The sequence below is a fragment of the Microcaecilia unicolor genome, chromosome 3, assembly GCF_901765095.1.
Source record: "Microcaecilia unicolor chromosome 3, aMicUni1.1, whole genome shotgun sequence".
Taxonomy (NCBI): domain Eukaryota; kingdom Metazoa; phylum Chordata; class Amphibia; order Gymnophiona; family Siphonopidae; genus Microcaecilia; species Microcaecilia unicolor.
In genome coordinates, this window is record NC_044033.1 from 507,595,175 (window position 1) to 507,616,122 (window position 20,948).

General features: G+C 46.9%; 1 protein-coding gene across 1 annotated transcript in view; it reads right to left on the reverse strand.

Annotated features, from left to right (window-relative positions):
• Positions 1-234: 234 nt before the first annotated feature.
• The window catches only part of HTR1E (5-hydroxytryptamine receptor 1E), a 124,687-nt gene continuing 103,973 nt past the window's right edge, over positions 235-20,948 (reverse strand). Inside the window, 2 exon segments of the mRNA XM_030195646.1 lie at positions 235-963; positions 966-1,713. Of these exon segments, the coding sequence (XP_030051506.1) occupies positions 434-963; positions 966-1,530 (1,095 nt within the window). The 5' untranslated portion in view covers positions 1,531-1,713 and the 3' untranslated portion in view covers positions 235-433.

The window sequence follows — 20,948 nt, forward strand, 5'->3', positions numbered from 1 at the left end:
ACAGATGCATATTACCTCAAATTTCAAATCATGCCAGGACTGGTTAAGCCTTGTACTATGGTTTTGTCGAGACAGAAGTAATGAAATGAGGAAAAAGGTAGAACTGTGATTAGTGACCAGATTGACAGTTAACTATTAAACATGAAGGTGTGACCATTATTTGTACTGGAAATGTGACAATTTAGTATAAGAATTTATTTTCAATATTTTCAACATTATAATAGGAGTAACACCAGAGGTAGAAAACAGCATAGCAAGTTACAGGCCAGAAAGAAATAGCAGGCAACCCCTCCCCATCTTAACAAGACAAAGACGTAAAAATCTGAGGCTGGAAAATCCGAAGGCAAACAAACAAAAATCCATAATTCAACTTAATTTATCATCCTTAAGGCCAGTACGATAGTCACGTGCTTCACTGCGATTTCTACATGCTCTAAGAATGTTCCTTGCATCGGATGAGCTTTTTGAAAGCTAACTTGAAATCATCGTTAAAACTGGTGTAAAGCAACGGGTTGATGAGAGAGTTGACGTAGCCCAACCAAGTTAAAAAGTCTGCAACCTCCGCTGACACAGTACAAGAGCTCAGGCCTACAATGAGCTCCTTAATGAAAAATGGCAGCCAGCTGAGGATGAAAGCACCCAATATCAGTCCAAGAATCCGAGCTGCCTTTCGCTCTCTTGAGCTGGAAATCTGCTGCTGGCGGTCCCCGGCTGGGTCTAGGTCGTTGTCGTAAGGTGGAATTCTCACCGATGCATGTTTTTTATCAAATTCCATCATGGGGTCGGAAGTGGAGAAGTCTGACACACAGAACGTCTGGGTGAGCTTACAATGAGCAAATGAGTTTTGGCTGTCATTACTCCGGTTGCTTAGATGTCTACTAGAACCGCGTTTTTGGTAAAGGTTCTTTGCAGCGTGGTAAATTCTATAATACAAAATCAGGATTAATGTCAAGGGTATATAAATGCCCCAAAAGTTGAATAGATAGTGTAGACCACATGGTCATGTTGAATTATACATTGACTGGGAATACTGTTGCTGTGATGGCGTCTCCAAAACAGTGGTGGCATTGAAATAAAAATGGATATTCCCCATACGATGAGGATCATATATCCAGCCCTCTTTGCTGTTCTTTTTCTGGCATATTCAATTGCATCTGTGATTGCCCAGTATCTATCCAGTGCAATGACACAAAGATGTAGAATTGAACAAGTGCAACATGTCATGTCAACACTAAGCCATATCTCACAGATGACGTAACCAAGAGCCCACGTATCCATAGCTATATATGCAATGCTCAAGGGCATGACCAAAATGGCAACAAGCAAATCTGTCACAGCTAGAGAGCATATTAAGTAGTTGGCAGGTTGATGCAGTTTCTTGGTCACACAGATTGCAGCGATTACAGCAGAATTCAGCAATGTCGTCAGAATCGTTATTACCGCTAGCGTGAGGGAAATGAGCATCTTCTCTGTGACGGTTTTGGTTTTGTCTGCCACACTGGGGCCTACGGTACAATTAGTGCAATTCATTTTCTCTTTCCCTCCTCCCCCCTCCCAAAAGAAAGTTTTCAATGAAAATGTTGATATAGCTAGATATTAGTTAACCATTGTCCGACGTCCTTGATGAAGACATCCTTCAGGTGTACAGTTCCTGACGTTCCAGATCGACTGGATATGCACAGGACGGATGGTCGTCTTCTGTACATGGCCAACCTGGAAGACAAGATTGACTTTGGTTAATGACCTAAAAACTCTGCTTAACAATGAAACCTGAAACAATTGTGAAAAGGTGGAATATAAGAGGTTACGTATGTAGACTACGACAGTGAGCGGTATGTTGGCCACTGTCAACTTTCTGCCTTGAAATTCAATGCTGACATTTATCTTACTAATAAACTTACCTCAAAGAAACACTAAATGTGAGGCAAGAAACTACACCTCCCAAATTGCGAAAAGGTGATCTACAAAACTGTCCACTCAGCAGACTTCACTTACCTAGGAACCAAATGGTGGAACTCCTGACCACCCAAAATAAGAAATATACAGGAATATACTGGATTCCGCAAAGTCCTCAAATCATTTCTATTCAAACAAACCTTCATGTAGAACAAACAACTAATTATTACCTGAATAGGTTATTACTCTATTTACCATTAACTTTCTCTTTGCTTCATGTACAATTTCTTATTCATAATAGATTTTCTAAATGTTAAACATTCACAGCTATTCCAGTATGTTTAAGATACTGTGTTGTAAAATTGGATTCTTACAACAAATTACTTTCTTATGCATTATTCTTAGTTATTTATCCTATATTGTTTATTGTAAGCCACACTGAACTCAAACTTATTTGGGATAACGTGGGATATAAATGTCACAAATAAATAAGCCCCATCCCCCACTCATCTAAGTCCTTTTATGCCCCAACAACTTTAGATGAGCAGGAACCTATGAAGAAGAAGATAGCCAACCCCAGTTCTGCTCAAATTTGCATTTCTTTTTCCTCATCAGGCCATATTCATTTGCCATATTTCATCATTTCTCCCCAATTGGCGGTCCAGATTTTCACTAACGGACCTTCAGCCGCTGGCCAGCACTGCGCTATTGTCAGTCTGGCAGCTAGGATCAAATTAGATACTAATTTCCCTTTCTCTGCTGCCCCATCATGTGGTTACCCAAGGGACCCAAATCACCCACCCACTTCCCTAGTTGCATCCATACCCCAACCAAAACCCCTGAACCAGTGGACAGCCCCATTACAAGTGATCCAAAGAAAGTTCCAGTCTACATCCCTCCAACAACTGGAGCTTGGCAATTTACCAATGTGATAGAGCTGCACAGGGCCAGGGTACATTCTATTTGCCACTCCAAACAAACTGTTTATACTTTGTTGCCCAACAGCATGTATGCCAATTCACTCATCCTTAGGGTTACCATATTTTGCCCCCCAAAAAGGAGGACACATGCCCCGCCCCTTTAATGCCCCATCCCCTTTTCACGCCCTCCCAGCCCCTGTCATACCCTTGCTCTGCCCCCTGTCACCCTCTCGCTCCGCCCCCTGCCACATTATCCCCTCTCCCCTGTCACATACCCCGTCGCCCAGTGGCGTAGCAGTCTGCCCCGGATGTCAATGGATAGGGGGGGGGGGTGCTCTGCTGGCGAGTCCCTACCAGCTCCATCCACCCGGCAGCTGTGTGGTGCGGCGCCTCGCGTCTGGGCTGCTGTGAGAGAAGAAAATCGCCTCGTCGGCCCTTCCCTCACTCTGTCCCGCCCTCGAGGAAACAGGATGTTACATCAGAGGGCGGGACACAGTGAGGGAAGGGCCGCCGAGGCGATTTTCTTCTTTTACAGCAGCGCAGCAGAGTCGCGCGAGGTCACTTCAACTCTCTGCGGCCATTTTGAATCGGCGCCGTGGATCACCAACAGGAAGGGTGCATGCAGGGAACAGCATGCAACTAGGGAAGGATGCAACTAGGGAAGTGGGTGGGTGATTTGGGTCCCTTGGATCACTAGACCACCAGGGCAGTAGTAAGTAAGGGGAGGGGAGGCTAGCAATCTGCCCGTTCGTCCGGATTTCTGGACAAGCGGGCGGGCCGTCCACCCACCAAGCCTGCCCGTTTGTCCAGAAATCCGGACAAACGGGCAGATTGGCAAAACCCGCCCGGTTGCCCGGACATGCCCTCAAAAAGAGGACATGTCCATGTAAATCCGGACATATGGTAACCCTACTCATCTTGATCTGTCTTGCCATATACAGGACGCAAACTGTAGATGGCTGTCCGGCACTGGCTTCACTGTATATGCACTGCTCCTGTCTATCATAAATGAACTTATGTGCTAAGTTTTGTTTTGATCCCATGCTCTTTCTATTTAGGGATCCTCCGTGTCTATCCCATGCAGTTATGAATTCCAAATTAGGGGAATAGTGCGTGGTAAGCCTATGATGCTGGGAATGCCCCCAAAAGCTAATCCAGAAGCATGCCAGTGGTTCCCAAACCTGGTCCTGGAGGCACCCCAGCCAGTTAGGTTTTTGGGATATCCACCATGAATATTCATGAGAGAGATTTGCATGCAATGGAGGCAGGGCCAAAAAATATGCATATACCCCCCAATATCCAGCACCATTTAACTGGTCAGAACGACTGCTGACATGTTAAATAGTGCTTATGGGCATCCTGAGAACCTGATTGGGTGGGGGGCCTCCTGGACCAGGTTTGGGAACCACTGGGCTATGCCCTTCATGCAAAACTTTACTGCAGTTTAGTAAAAGGGTCCTTTTATATTTCTTGGAGACAAAATCAAATGCAGGTTGATTTATTTGTAAGATTTTTTATTTCTGCATACATCATATAATATTTTTAATCTTTGGTTTCCAAACCTGGTCCTAGAGGCACCCCAGCCAGTTAGGTTTTCAGTATATCTACAATTTGTTTTTTAAATAATAATTATATTTTGCTCACACCTTTTTTAGTAGTAGCTCAAGGTGAGTTACATTCAGGTACTCTGGATATTTCTCTGTCTCGGGAGGGCTCACAATCTAAGTTTGTACCTGAGGCAATGGAGGGTTAAGTGACTTGCCCAAGATCACAAGGAGCAGCAGCAGAATTTGAACCTGTCACCTCTGGATTGCAAAACCAGTGCTCTAACCACTAGGCCACTCCTCCACTAGCAACATTCTGTGTAGAATCTCAAATAGTTTATTTGGATTTTGCTCACACCTTTTTCAGTGGTAGCTCAAGGTGAGTTACATTCAGGTACTCTGGATATTTCTCTGTCCCAGGAGGGCTCACAATCTAAGTTTGTACCTGAGGCAATGGAAGGTTAAGTGACTTGCCTAAGATCACAAGGAACCTCACTAATCCACTTCTGAAAACCCACCTTCTACTATACCTAATAAATTCCTTCCTTCTTCTCTCTACTTTCTTCCCTTAATTAATCTCTGCACAATAATAACTGTACCTGACATCCAGGATTAACTGTGTTAACAAAACTATGTAAGCCACATTGAGCCTGCAAATAGGTGGGAAAATGTGGGATACAAATGCAATAAATAAAAAGGAGCAGCAGTGGGATTTGGACCGGCCACCTCTGGATTGCAAGACCGGTACTCTAACCACTAGGCCACTCCTCCACTCCCAGAATGAATATTCATGAGATAGATTTGCATGCAGCGGAGGCAGTGCATGCAAATCTCTCTCATGAATATTCATTGTGGGCATCCTGAAAACCTGACTGGCTGGGGTGCCTCCAGGACCAGGTTTGGGAACTCTTTTAAGGTTTTATATGATCGTTGACGGAACAGCTAGAACTTTGCAACATTCGCCATTTTATTCTCTTCCTAGGAATTTTGAATGTTTGGAGGTAATGCATGATTTGAGCACTGAATTAACGTATTGACCCAATAAGTTGAGCAAATTGTTCATTCAGGTTTCTTGCAAACTTGGCAGCTGTAGAAATGGTCCTGGAAACATTTCCTTCCTTGCCGCTTGTTCTGTATTCATCTGCCAGCTGAACTGTGCAGAATGGAGGAACTAAAAAGCCCCAAAGGAAATAAAAAAAGAAAAAAAGTTTAATAGGAAATCGTTGACCTTAAAATAATTTCCAAGGATGCAAGAGGCAAGAATCAATAACTGTGCTAATGAAAGCAAAACACATCGTGATCAATTCGGGGCTCAGGTAAAAATGAAAGCCTGCCCTGGACGTGTCTGTGGAATAATGTCTGCCTTTCAGCATTTGCCAGTGGTGCGCTGGAGCGGGCTCTCATGGGCTCGCGAGAGCCGTTGGTAAAGTTTTTAAGAATTTGGGGAGCCAGTGGTTAAAGTAGGCTCTGAGCTTGAGCCCTCTCCTGAATTCGCTTTTCCTTTGCTGGCGGGGATGACGAGCCCTGTCCACCAAGTAAATAGGCTGCTGCGGCTCCCTGCTCCTTGTTTCCAGCTCTGAGCAGCAGGCTGGGACTTCTCAGTGGCGTAGCCACAGGTGGGCCTGGCCCACCCACTTAGGATTCAGGCCCACCCAACAGTAGCACCTGTTGAGTGGTAGCTGATAGGGATCCCAAGCTCTGCCGTTTCTTGGAGAGTAGCGTTTTCGTCACCATCAGGAAGAAGTCTTTAGCTGATGGTAACGAAAACGCTACTCTCCAAGATACCGGCACCTGCGCATGCTCAGTTTTCAGCTCATGCCTGCTGCAGACTACCAAGGTGGAGAGAAGCATTTTCCCACCAGCAGAGATATTTTTTGGCGGGGGGGGGGGGGGGGGGGAGAACATTTGGTGCCCACCCACTTCTTGCCTAGGCCCACCCAAAATCTGCTGTCTGGCTACGCCCTTGGGACTTCTGCATGTGCGAGAAGTCCCAGCATGCTGCTCAGAGCCAGAAACAAGCAGTGGAGAGTGTTGATAATTCTATTTATTGGTTGCTGGGGCTCAGCCTCCCTGCCAGCAAGGCTATGCCTAGCATGCCCGCACGAGGGGGGAGGAGAGAGGCATGCATTGCCCCCCCGCTAGTCCACCTGTGCCCCCCCCCCCTCAAATTGCAGGGCTGGCAATGGCTGGAGAGAGAGCCAGTTGTTAAAAATTTACCAGCACACCCCTGAGCACTTCTGTCATCTACTCTGGTGCGCTGATGTGTCTCATGTGTTCGTTCCATTATCTTTTCAATTTTATTTCTAGCTTAAGTTTTCCTTCTTTTACTGCAGCGTATTTTTTTTTCTTCAGTTTTGCTTGTATTAATTTTCAAGGATTCAGCTACAAACTCCAGGGTGGTAGAACCCCTGTACTCCAGGGTGGTAGAACCCCTGTAATCAGCAACGTTTTGATCTAGGAACAGTAATTTATTTTTGTTACATTTGTACCCTGCGCTTTCCCACTCATGGCAGGCTCAATGCGGCTTACATGGGGCAATGGAGGGTTAAGTGACTTGCCCAGAGTCACAAGGAGCTGCCTGTGCCTGAAGTGGGAATCGAACTCAGTTCCTCAGGACCAAAGTCCACCACCCTAACCACTAGGCCACTCCTCCACTGTTGCTACTATTTGAGATTCTACATGGAATGTTGCTATTCCACTAGCAACATTCCATGTAGAAGTCGGCCCTTGCAGATCACCAATGTGGCCGCGCAGGCTTCTGCTTCTGTGAGTCTGACGTCCTGCACGTACGTGCAGGACGTCAGACTCACAGAAACAGAAGCCTGCGCAGCCTTCTACATGGAATGTTGCTAGTGGAATAGCAAAACCAAAACGAAAAAGGAGGTAAAAACCCTCACGGGACCGTGAGATATAAAACAAAAAGTAGCAACATTCCATGTAGAATCTCAAAGAGTAGCAACATTCCATGTAGAATCTCCAATAGTATCTATTTTATTTTTGTTATATTTGTATCCCACGCTTTCCCACTCATGGCAGGCTCAATGCGGCTTACATGGGGCAATGGAGGGTTAAGTGACTTGCCCAGAGTCACAAGGAGCTGCCTGTGCCTGAAGTGGGACTTGAACTCAGTTCCTCAGGACCAAAGTCCACCACCCTAACCACTAGGCCACTCCTCCACAATGAAGAGGGTGGGCCTAGATCTGGGGGAGGAGGGGAGGGAGGGTTAGAGTGGGGAGGGAAGGGATATTAACAACATCTTTACGTTTTTTTTTAATGTATGAATTCTGATTTTAGATTTTAACTAATATATACTGGTAAAATACCCCTGTGCAAAAAAAAAAAAAAAAGTATTGGCTAAACACCGGAAAACTCCATTGCCCCAAGTCTACCCTTTGACTTCCCCGCCATGACTTCTCTACTCTTGTTTATAGGCCTTTCTACGCTAATGCTGCCTCAGCTTCACAAATTGGATATCTTTATCTTTAATAAAAACACCAGAAAAATTGCTTGTTCAGAGCAGCCCCATAGGAACAGGCTCAAAATATAAAAACACTCCATATTTACATGTAAGAAGTACATAAGTATTGCCATAATGGGACAGACCAAAGGTCCACGAAGCCCAGTATCCACAGTGGCCAATCCAGGTCACAAATACCTGGCAAGATCCTGAAAAAGTTCAATACATTTTTATGCTGCTTATCCCAGAAATAGGATAATGATGCCATCTATGGACTTTTTCTTTAGAAAGCCATCCAAACTTTTTTTTAACCCCGCTAAGCTAACTACTTTTACTACATTCTCTGGCAACAAATTCCACGCTGAGTGAAGAAATATTTTCTCTGATTCATTTTAAATTTACTACTTTCTGAATAACGGTAGCTGGTACGGGGATATATGGCTTTCAGTATTGACCTGATCCTAGACATACTGGGACATTTTTGTACTTAAAGAACCACACAACACACTTGTGTATTCTCTTAGTCTTTCATCAGAGTCAATGCAAGACACACTTTACACATAATCTCTTGCCCCTTCGCTATATGAATCAAGTATTGTGACGTTACTAGTAATCATCTTCCACAATGCTCATAAACCGGGTGGTCGCCTGCTAGAAGAAAAAAATTTGTACTGCAGAATCTAATCTGCCTTTAATTGCCTTTCTCAGGCCATTCTCAGAGTGGCAGAGCTCTTTACAGTAGAAATCAATATTCCTGCCATCTGTTTCAGCTCTGTGGCATGATCAAGGACCTTTGAAATGCATGTACTGCAGTACCCTGATGGTCACATAACGGCCTATTATATCATCCCTTTCATGCGATTTTTTTTTCCACTGTTTGGCAGAATCCTCTGAACACATTTCCCCCCCGGATCTGCTTGGCGGCCCTCCCTCTCTCCATCTGGCACTCTAGGACCAGAGATGGGACTCCGAGGAGGTATCTGAGATATCCAGTGGCGTTCCTAGCCTGGATGACACCCGGGGCGGATCGCTGATGCGCCCCCCCCCCCCCCCCGGTGCAGCATCCCCCCTGCTAAATGACACCTCCCCCCCCCCGGTGAAATGACACCCCCCAGGTGCACGCCGCTGGGGGGGGGGTGCCGCGGCGCGCGCCTGTTGGTTCTGAGTTCGCTAACTTCGCTCGTTCACTGCAGCTCCCTCTGCCCCGGAACAGGAAGTAACCTGTTCCGGGACAGAGGGAGCTGCAGCGAACGAGCGAAGTTAGCGAACTCGGAGCCGACAGGCGCGTGCCGCGGCACCCCCCCCCAGCGGCGTGCATCCGGGGCGGACCACCCCCCCCACTTGGTACGTCACTGGAGATATCCCCTTGTCTATCTGCATTATTATTTGTTATTATTTGTCTGTTTTCAGTTTTGATCTTGAAGTATGTTAATTGATGGCTAAATATCTATAATGGACGCGTCTCATATGAATATGGAATGCATTTTTAGTCTAAGGTTGCAGTGCTGTAAGAAATACAGTGTACTAGGAATGAGAATACAGCAAAGGGGATGTGGGATGCATTGCAAAGGCTACACGTAAAAACAACCTGAACTGTAAGCGACATATATAGTAACATAGTAAGTGACGGCAGATAAAGACCTGTATGGTCCATCCAGTCTACCCAACAAGATAAACTCATTTTACTTGATATGCGATAGTTTATATATATATATATATATATACCTGAGTTTGATTTTTCCTTGCCATTCTCAGGGCATAGACCGTAGAAGTCTGCCCAGCACTCTTCTTGTACTAAAAGTTCTGAAACTAACGTCGAAGCCCCTTAAAATTTACACTCCAGCCCATCCATATCTATTCAGTTACGATCAGGGCACAGACCATAGAAGTCTGCCCAATACTAGTTTTGCTTCCCAATTACCGATGTTACCACCCAATCTCCGCTAAGAATCCGCGGATCCATTCCTTCTAAACAGGATTCCTTTGTGTTTATCCCACGCACGTTTGAATTCCATTACCTTTTTCATCTCCACCACCTCCCGCGGGAGGGCATTCCACGTATCCACCACCCTCTATACTTCCTGACATTACTCCTGAGTCTGTCCCCCAAAACCTCTACTAGTAAGACAACCTTGCTGCCCCATAGCTATTTCTTTTGAGACTGGGCAAAGGAAAGTTGATGCAGGACTGCTTAAATGTCACACTGGAGGCGGTGGCAGAGTTTGGTGAGACTGGAGAAGACATATAAGGTAGTCGCAAAGCGGCCTCATTCGTTTGTCATAAGTACATAAGTAGATAAGTAATGCCATACTGGGAAAAGACCAAAGGTCCATCGAGCCCAGCATCCTGTCCCCGACAGCGGCCAATCCAGGTCAAGGGCACCTGGCGAGCTACCCAAACGTACAAACATTTTATACATGTTATTCCCGAAATTGTGGATTTTTCCCAAGTCCATTTAGTACCCTGTTTCCCCGAAAATAAGACCTAGTAGAGGTTTTCCTGAATTGGTAGATATAAGGCCTCCCCCCAAAAGTAAGACTTAGCAAATGTTTGTTTCAAAGCAGGGCCTCCGAGAGCCGGACAAGGCCGCCCCCGGGCCGCCCCCCCACCTGAGGTCACCGGGCCCCCCACTTCCACCCACCCTCTGTCACTCCCGGAACTAACCTTAAACGCCTCCTTTCACCTTCGCAGCAAGCAGCAGCACGGAAGGAAGGAGTGGACTGCCCTGCTGCTGCTTGCTGCGAAGGTGAAAGGAGGCGTTTAAGGTTAGTTCCGGGAGCGACGGAGGGCGGGCCAACCCCGATCCAACCCCGATGTTTCCCCGAAAAATAAGACAGCCCCTGAAAATAAGACCTAGTGTAGTGCATTTTGGGGGGCAAAAATTAATATAAGACAGTGTCTTATTTTCGGGGAAACACGGTAGTGGTCTATGGACTTGTCCTTTAGGATACCATCCAACCCCTTTTTAAACTCTGCCAAGCTAAACACCTTCACCACGTTCTCCGGCAACGAATTCCAGAGTTTAATTATGCGTTGGGTGAAGAAACATTTTCTCCTATTTGTTTTAAATTTACTACACTGTAGTTTTATCGCATGCCCCCTAGTCCTAGTATTTTTGGAAAGCGTGAACAGACGCTTCACATCCACCTGTTCCACTCCACTCATTATTTTATATACCTCTATCATGTCTCCCCTCAGCCGGAATTACACCATGCATTTAAGACAGAACCCATAGCAGAATAGATGTAAAAGCTTGTGAACGGTAGGCATGTGGATGGATTCCTGTGTAAAAATCCAGTAGAAATCCACCCAAGTGGAGAACTCCGAGATCCCATGAGATGCAACGGCAGTAGAAAAAGTGGGAAAACGACCATGGACTCCAGCGATAAGACAGATGGCCTGAATACTTTTAAGAAAATTTATTGATAAAAAGACTCGACACGCACCGTTGTTTCGGCCTCATAGGACTCACGGTAGAAATCAGCTGGCGGTAAATGCCTTTAAGTACAACGTGCAGGACGTCAGACTCACAGAAACAGAACGAAGGAAGAAGAGGACCTCGGCTGGTGGGGGTTGGGGGTCCCCTGCCAGCAAAGGTAGGCAACGGCGACGGCGGGGGAGGGTTGGCGGCGGGAGGGGGTCAAAGTTGTTGTTGGTGGTGGCGGCGGAGGGGGGGGGGGTCGGCAATGGCGGGGGGTCTAAAATGTGCCCCTCACCTTGGGCTCTGGACTCCCCCTCCCGCCGAAGTCTGGCTATGTCCCTGATGTGGTCACACCGTTTGCAGCCTTCTATCAGTCGTGTTGCAGCATTCTGACTTAGTTGGAGCTGATACAAACTCTTTTTGGTTTGGCCAGTGTACGGGGCATTACAGTAGTCTAATCATGATGTTATCATGGCATGGACCACTGTGGTCAGACTCGTCTTTTCAATATATGAAGAGAGATACTGTAGCTGCCGTAGATGATAGAGACAGTTTTTGAAGGTTGTTTGAATTTGTGGGGTCAGAGCGAGGGATGGGTCTAGCAGTATGCCAAGATTATTGCCGTTTAACACGCAGTAAGAGGCATTAATGCACCTTAATAACTAGACCACAAAGGACTTACATCTATTTTGCATTAGTGTAGTATTTAGTATTTTTCAAAATTGGAATTGACATGTTTACAGTGTGTTCTTCCACCTTCAGTTTTTTGGAAGGGCGGCTGACAAATTGAATAAATGAAGTGAAATGACATTAAAATCACTGTTAGGTGTAAGAGCAGAATCTAATTTGAACCAGCGAGGCATTTCAAATTAGATTAGCATTGGTTCTGCAGTTAATGTTTATTTTATTTTTTTCGGGGGGGGGGGGGGGGGGGGGGGAGGGGGAGAGGGTTGTCAGAGGACCACATATGCTATTCCACGTTCCAATCTGCATAAAGTATTCTAAAGCTAATCTGTTCTATTTTACATTCCTCCTACGTGAACCTAAAATAATTACTGTCTGAGGTGTGCTTTCAATTTTCCTTCTAAGCAGAAGATTGCTTAAATGGAAAGGATCAAACTGACAAGCTCAGAACTTTGATTTCTTACAATTGCTATCTGAAAATTTCCAACCTATTGCTAGTGTTTGTTTTTTTTGTCGCGAATAGCTAGCGATTTGGTAGAGAAAAAAAAGTGTTAGGGGTCCTTTTACTAAGGTGCACTGAAAAGTGGCTTGCACACCTGCAAAAAAGGCCTTTTTCTTTTGGCTGAAAATGGATGCGCGGCAAAATAAAAATTGGCGCACATCCATTTTGGGCCTGAGACCTTAGCGCCACCCACTGACCTAGGAGTAAAGTTTCACGGTTTAACCAAGTGGTAATGGTCTATGTGCGTACAATGCCGATTACCACCCGGTTAGTGCCGCACGCCGGAAAATTTCTGGCGCGCTTAGTGGACGCACGTAAAAAATGAAATTACTGCCCGGGCCGCGCCGTAGCCGGGTGGTAGTTCAAAATCGACTGCACAGGCGCTTACACGGCTTAGTAAATGGGCTCCATGGAGGGGCATAATTGAACGGGGACGACCATCTCTAAGAGCGCCATTTCTAAGGACATCCCAGCGAAGGGGCGGGGCATCCTGTATTATTGAAACAAGATGGGTGTCCATCTTTCGTTTCGATAATATGCTCGGGGACGCCCAAATCTGAACATTTAGGTTGAACTAAGAGATGGTCAACCTAAATGTTGAGATTGACGACCTTAGAGATGGGCGACCTCGGTTTTCGGCGATAATGGAAACCGAGGACGCCTCAAAAACGACCAAATCCAAGGCATTTGGTTGTGGGAGGAGCCAGCATTCATAGTGCACTGGTCCCCCTCACATGCCAGGACACCAACCTGCCACCCTAGGGGGCACTGCAGTGGACTTCAGAAATTGCTCCCAGGTGCACAGCTAACTTACCTTGTGTGCTGAGCCCCCCAAAACCCACTCCCCACAACTGTACACCACTACCATAGCCCTTATGGGTGAAGGGGGGCACCTAGATGTGGATACAGTGGGTTTCTGGTGGGTTATGGAGGGCTCACATTCACCAGCACAAGTGTAACAGGTAGGGGGGGATGGGCCTGGGTCCAACTGCCTGAAGTGCACTGCACCCACTAAAACTGCTCCAGGGACCTGCATACTGCTGTCAGGGACCTGGGTTTGACATTTGAGGCTGGCATAGAGGCTGGAAAAAATGTTTTTTTAATTTTTTTTTTGGGCGGGAGGGGGTTGGTGACCACTTGGGGGGAGTAAAGGGAGGTGATCCCCGATTCCCTCTGGTGGTCATCTGGTCAGTTTGGGCACCTTTTCGAGGTTTGGTCATGAAAAAAAATGGACCAGGTAAAATCGGCCAAATGCTCGTCAGGGGCGCCCTTGTTTTTTCCATTATCGGCCGAGGACGCCCATCTCTTAAGCACGCCCCCGTCCCGCCTTCGGTATGCTGCCGACATGCCCCCGGGAACTTTGGTCGTCCCCGCGACGGAAAGCAGTTGAGGACGCCCAAAATCGGCTTTCGATTATGCTGATTTGGGCGACCCTGAGAGAAGGCGCCCATCTCCTGATTTGTGTCGAAAGATGGGCGCCCTTCTCTTTCGAAGGAAACTATGAATGTGTCTGTGTGAAATTATCGTCTTTATCTAATTTTCCATGCAAGCTGTCTGCGATTCTTATACAACTGATGTCTATTTAATTTAATTCCATTGAGTTTTTAAAATACAGTTCTAATGTCATCGAGCTGTTTAGTGCAAACGTGACTTTCTAAATCACCTGTCAAAAGGCCACTAGAACATTCTCTTACTCTAGGGCTGAGGAAGACACACACTGGTGCTTTTTGACTAAGAAAAGTTGCCAACTGCTTATTTGAAAATCATAGCTGCCTTCTGCCTGCTGTCTCGAAGAACAAACGCCAAGTTTTAAACCTATCCACTTCCAGTCAAAACTAGTAATTAAGCATTTGCTCGAAAAATCTGGCTATGACTGTTCATGAAGCATGTCAGGATTTCTGTATATCCTTTGATAGGTTTTCATGACTAACTCCTTATTTTCAGACTCTAAGTGAAATACAATAAGAATAAATTTACCACCATCAACACACCTAAACTAAGTCTACCAGTTTCGGATACCCTAAAAATTCTTGGAGTTACCATTGACCGACACCTAACACTTGAGAATCATGCGAAAAACATAACTAAAAAGATGTTCCATTCAATGTGGAAGCTAAAAAGAATCAGACCATTTTTTTCCAAGGAATGTCTTCCGCAACCTGGTACAATCATTGGTACTCAGTCAACTGGACTACTGTAACTCACTCTACGCCGGCTGCAAAGAGCAAATAATTAAAAAACTCTAGACAGCCCAGAACACGGCAGCCAGACTAATATTCGGCAAAGCAAAATACAAAAGCGCAAAACCCCTACGAGAAAAACTACACTGGCTCCCACTCAAAGAACGCATCACGTTCAAACTTTGTACCCTAGTCCATAAAATCATCCATGGTGACGCCCCGGCCTACATGTCAGACCTAATAGAACTACCACCCAGGAACGCAAAACAATCTTCTCGCACATTCCTCAATCTTCATCCTCCCAAGTGTAAAGGACTGAAATACAAATTAATGCACGCATCTACCTTTTCCTTTATGAGCACGCAGCTCTGGAACGCGCTGCCACGCAACCTGAAATCGGCCCATGAATTGACTAATTTCCGCAAACTATTGAAAACCTATCTCTTCGACAAGATATATCACAAAGATCAACACATGTAACTGTACAATCTTTATATATCCAGAAATGTTCTGTAATGTCTTTTGCTCTAACACTATCATGTATTTCACCACCATGTAACCCCAAACCCTCTTTAAAACCAAATGCATATTCTCTTCTACTTCCAGTATCCATGATGAATTGTAAGCCACATTGAGCCTGCAAAGAGGTGGGATAATGTGGGATACAAATGCAATAAATAAATAAAATACTGAAAGGACAGCCTTTCCATAGTAGATGAGACACAATCTAGCAGGCCAGTTTTTTTCCACATCTACAAAAAAAGGGCTTTTTTTTTTTTAATGGGATGGGAAAAGGGCCTGCGGAGAAATAAAACCAGTGCGCACCCAAAACTGGCCTGAGCCCTTAACGCCATCCATTGATCTAGCGGTACAGGCTCACACGCTACATGCGCGGTGACCAGTTAGTGCGTGCCAAGTGCCGATTACTGCTGGAACCGGCGCGCATAGGAGGAAATCAATAAATAATTCATCCACGCGTTATGGGTGCACGCCAAATCTGAAATTACTGCTGGGAGGGCGCGCTGGCCTGGCGGTAGTCTCATTTGGGTGTGCGCTGCATGCTCGTAGAGCCTACCGTGGCTTAGTTAAAGGGCCCCTAAGAGAGGAAGGGTGATCAGGTAAAGGAAGTGCTAGTGCCTCTGTAGAAGTCTTTTGTTGAGACCTCATTTAGGGGTCCTTTAACTAAGCTGTGGGGAAAAGGGTCCTGCGGTAGCAGTGGAGCCGTTTTTCCCGCGTGCCAGGGCCCTTTTTTCCGCAGCCAGTAAACCTCTCCCCCCCTCAAGAAATGGCCTTGAGATGCGATAACTCTTAACTGCTTGGCCATGGGGCGGGGAGCCCTTACCGTCACCCATTCAGTTTTACCAAAAGGTTGATGTGTAGCAAAGAGTTGCTTTAGTATGAAGAAAACTGCTCTTTATCTGGTTAGTGCCACTGTGGTCTGGGGGTGGAATCAGAGCAAGTCATGAGTTATATGGCCATTACCGATATCCCGTGATGGCACCTGGATAACTTAGAACAGGCTTTTTACTGTCCTAAGTTTTTTTAAAATTTTGCTCACACCTTTTTCAGGTGTGGCTCAGTGTGAGCTACATTCCCTGTCTCTGGAGAGCTTACATGCTAATTTTTTTTACCTGAAGCAGTGGAGGGCAGGGCTGCTGAGAGACTGAACCAGGCCCAGGGCAGGGCCAATGCCCCCCTGGATCGCTGCCCCCCAATCGTCGCCGCTGCCTCCCCCCAGATCACTGCCGCAATTGAAATACCTTGTTGGCTGGAGGGGATCCCGAGGCCGAGCCAGCAAAAGGCGTCTTCCTCCAGTGCTGCTCTTCTGTCGATTGCCTGCCCCTGCGGCTGCTTTTTCTCTCAGGGCATGCTTGGTTTCAAAATGAGCATACATGCCTGAAAAGAAAAGCAGCCTCTCAGCTGGGCAGAAGAGCAGAGTTGGAGGTGCTCCTCTGGGTTCTCCCCAGCCTCCAAGGGTGGCCCGGCTGTGGCACCGGAGTTCTCTCTACTGCTTTTGTCGGGATGCGATCACTCGGGTCCCATCAGGAGAAAGTAGGGTTACCATATTTTGTCCCCCTAAAAGAGGACACATGCTCCGCCCTGCCCCTCCCCTATCACACCCTGTCCCATCACATATCGCCCAACCCCTTTCACCCCCCCCCACCCCCCCCAACGGTGCCCTATCCACTCCCCTTACCTTATTCTACTGCTCTTCGGGGCAGGAAACAGCCCCCTCTTTCCTGCCCGGAGCGCTGCCCTGCATTCTCTCTCTTCCCCCTGCAATGCTGACAGTCCTGGTCCCAATTCAAATGGTCACCGAGAGTTGAAACGGCCTCGTAAGACTTCCCGGGGAGGAATGTAGGGAGAGATGAGAGTGGAGAGGTACAGAGGAGCTGCAGAGTGAGTGCACTTATAGGTCAATAAAAGGAGTTTGAACTGTATTCGGAAATGGATAGGAAGCCAGTGAAGTGACGAGGAGAGGGCTAATAGAGCATAACGACACTGGCGGAATATTAGTCGTGCAGCAGAATTTTGAACAGATTGAAGAGGAGAGAGATGGCTAAGTGGGAGACCTGTGAGAAGCAAGTTGCAATAGTCTAAGCGAGAGGTGATAAGAGTGTGGATGAGGGTTCTGGTAGTGTGCTCAGAAAAGAAAGGGCGAATTTTGGTGATGATATTATAAAGAAAGAAATGACAGGTTTTAGCAGTCTGCTGAATATGTGCAGAGAAGGAGAGAGAGGAGTCGAAGATGACCCCAAGGTTACGAGCCGATGAGACAGGAAGGATGAGAGTGTTATCCACATAAATAGAGAATGGGGGAGGAGGAGTGGTTGGTTTAGGGGGAAAGATAAGAAGCTCAGGGGTTGGAGGGTTGAGTGAATGGACTATTTCTGTTGATGGCTCTCTCATTCTCCCTGTCTCCTCAGCTCGAAACCTTGGGGTCATCTTTGACTCTTCTCTCTCCTTCTCTGCTCATATCCAGCAGATTGCCAAGACCTGTCGTTTCTTTCTTTACAACATCCGTAAAATCCGCCCCTTTCTTTCCAAGCACTCTACCAAAACCCTCATCCACACCCTTGTCACCTCTCGTTTAGACTACTGCAATCTGCTTCTTGCTGGCCTCCCACTTAGTCACCTCTCCCCTCTCCAGTCGGTTCAAAACTCTGCTGCCCGTCTCATCTTTCGCCAGGGTCACTTTACTCATACTACCCCTCTCCTCAAGACCCTTCACTGGCTCCCTATCCGTTTTCGCATCCTGTTCAAACTTCTTCTACTAACCTATAAATGTACTCACTCTGTTGCTCCCCAGTATCTCTCCACACTCGTCCTTCCCTACACCCCTTCCCGTGCACTCCGCTCCATGGATAAATCCTTCTGATCTGTTCCCTCCTCCACTACTGCCAACTCCAGACTTCGCGCCTTCTGTCTCGCTGCATCCTACGCCTGGAATAAACTTCCTGAGCCCCTACGTCTTGCCCCATCCTTGGCCACCTTTAAATCTAGACTGAAAGCCCACCTCTTTAACATTGCTTTTGACTCGTAACCACTTGTAACCACTCGCCTCCACCTACCCTCCTCTCCTCCTTCCTGTACACATTAATTGATTTGCTTTGCTTACTTTATTTATTTTTTGTCTATTAGATTGTAAGCTCTTTGAGCAGGGACTGTCTTTCTTCTATGTTTGTGCAGTGCTGCGTACGCCTTGTGGCGCTATAGAAATGCTAAATAATAGTAGTAGTACTAGTAGAGAGGTGGAGGTGACCTGGTTGAGAATTCAAGTTTAATCTTGTGAACCTTATCATGAAAGAACTCAGCCAGAGTCTGGGGGGAAAGTGAAGGGTGGGGGGGGGGGGGGGGGGGGGGGGTTAGAGGTGAAGGCACTTTGAGGAGAGGCACATCTTGAACATTGTTCAGTTTCCTCTTTTGGCCACCTTTGCTGTAGTTGAGACTGTGAGGGTTCCTATTCTTCTGTGGTATTGTTGACAACCAAAGTAGTTTACACATTCTATGCGGGTAGTTTCTCCGTCCCTACTGGGTGCACAACCTGCTTTTGTACCTGGGATGATGGAGGGTTAAGTAACTTACCCAAGGTCACAAGGAGCTGCAGTGGAAATTGAGTTTAGTTCCTCTGGTTCTGAGGCCACTGCACTAACCATTAGGCTATTCCTCCAGTTAAGCCCCGCCCAGCGCATCCCAGGATGTGCTGGGCATGGCGAGATGCCGCCATTTTGGGAAGGCACCCGAAGAGGAGGGATGGAGTGCTAGTCCTTCTCTCCATCCACTACCATGACTACGAGGTAGGCTGCCAGGGGGAGGGGCAGATAGATAGCAGTCCCATTGGACCACTAGAGCGTTTTTGTTTGGTGGGGGAGGGGTGGATGGGAGGGGGGAAGCTAGCGGTCCTACTGGACCACCAGGGTTTTTGTGCTTTGGGGGTGCGGGGCCTGGATGTCAGCTGGACATCCAGATATTGTGTTTCGGGGGGGAGGGGGCGGACGTAGGTTTGACAGGTCCGGGAGAAAATCCCAGACCTGCCAAACCTCTTCTGCTGTTTGACAGATCTGGGCTTTTGACAGCCTGGACCTGTCAAACAACTTCTGCGTGAGGCAGTGGCGTTCCTAGGGGGGCGGACACCCGGGGTGGCGCCACGCCCCCTGGGTGCAGCGCCCCCCCGATGCAGCGCGGACCCCCCCTGCGAAAGACCCCCCCGTGAAAGAGCCCCCACCCGGGTGCATGCCGCTGGGGGAGGGGGGGCGGTGCCGCAGCACGTGCCTGCTGTGAGTTTACTAACTTTGCTCATTCGTTGCTGCTCCCTCTGCCCTGGGACAGGAAGTAACCTGTTCCGGGGCAGAGGGAGCTGCAGCGAACGAGAGAAGTTAGTGAACTCTCACAGCAGGCGCGCTCCGCGGCACCCCCCAGCGGCATGCACCCGGGGCGGACCGCCCCCACCACCCCCACCACTCCCCCTTGGTACGCCACTGGCGTGAGGATTGTGCCTTGGGCGCATGCTCAGGCACAATCCTCCTGCAGGAGTACCCCTATGATCAGAGCTAACAGCGCACATAAATTTGAATGCTATTAGTTTTGATCATAAGAGCGTTATAGCCCTGCGCTGTTACTGTGCTCTTTTTAGAGCGCTGTTTGGAACAGCACGGGGCTTCTGATCATCTGCCCATGAAAGAGAGCCACCATTTGAAACAAAAGTATGCGACACAATACAAAAGGACGCATTCTGTATCCAAATACAAAGGGGTGTACTTCAGAAAGCAGAGAATATATCAGTTCTGCTCCCTTACTTCCTTTGAGCCCATTATCATTTTCCTTCATTAACAATGTCATTATGAAATTAAATTGCTTGAGCCTAGACAACAGCTATGTAGCTAGCACTCCATGTGGTGTGGAGGTCATCCTGCGCTGTGCCCTTTGCTGCTTATGGACCATCTATTGCTTAATGAGCCCTGATAAAAAGAAGCAATCAAATTCCTGAATAATTAATCTATTATTTCTTTGCTAGGATCTGTTTCCTCTCTACTGCTCCAGCTGAGTAAGTGACTGCTTTCTTCTAATTAAGAAACCTACTACTACTACTACTTATCATTTCTTAAGCGCTACTAGACGTACGCAGCGCTGTACACTTGAACATGAAGAGACAGTCCCTGCTCCACAGAGCTTACAATCTAATCAGGACAGACAAACAGGACAAATAAGGGATAAGGACAAAGAGTAGCAAGATTCCGGAATCCCAAAGAGTAGCAAGATTCCGGAATCCCAAAGAGTAGCAAGATTCCGGAATCCCAAAGACTACTGCTTCTACTACTTATCATTTGTATAGCGCTACTAGACGTACGCAGCGCTGTACACTTGAAAATGAAGAGACAGTCCCTGCTCGACAGAGCTTACAATCTAATCAGGACAGACAAACAGGACAAATAAAGGATAAGGACAAAGAGTAGCAAGATTCCGGAATCCCAAAGAGTAGCAAGATTCCGGAATCCCATAGACTACTACTACTACTTATCATTTCTAAAGCGCTACTAGACGTACGCAGCACTGTACACTTGAACACGAAGAGACAGTCCCTGCTCAACAAAGCTTACAATCTAGTTAGGACAGACAAACAGGACAAACAAGAGATAAGGATACTCGTATTATTCCTTTTGTCCTTTATTGCTTTTTTACTCATTTGGGTTCTTTTAGGTTTTTTCATTCTTTACCAGTATTTTCTGGCATCCAAAATTTGATCCCCCTGTCTGCTCTACTACTACTACTTAACATTTCTAGAGCGCTACTAGGGTTACGCAGTGCTGTACAAATTAACAAAGAAGGACGGTCCCTGCTCAAAG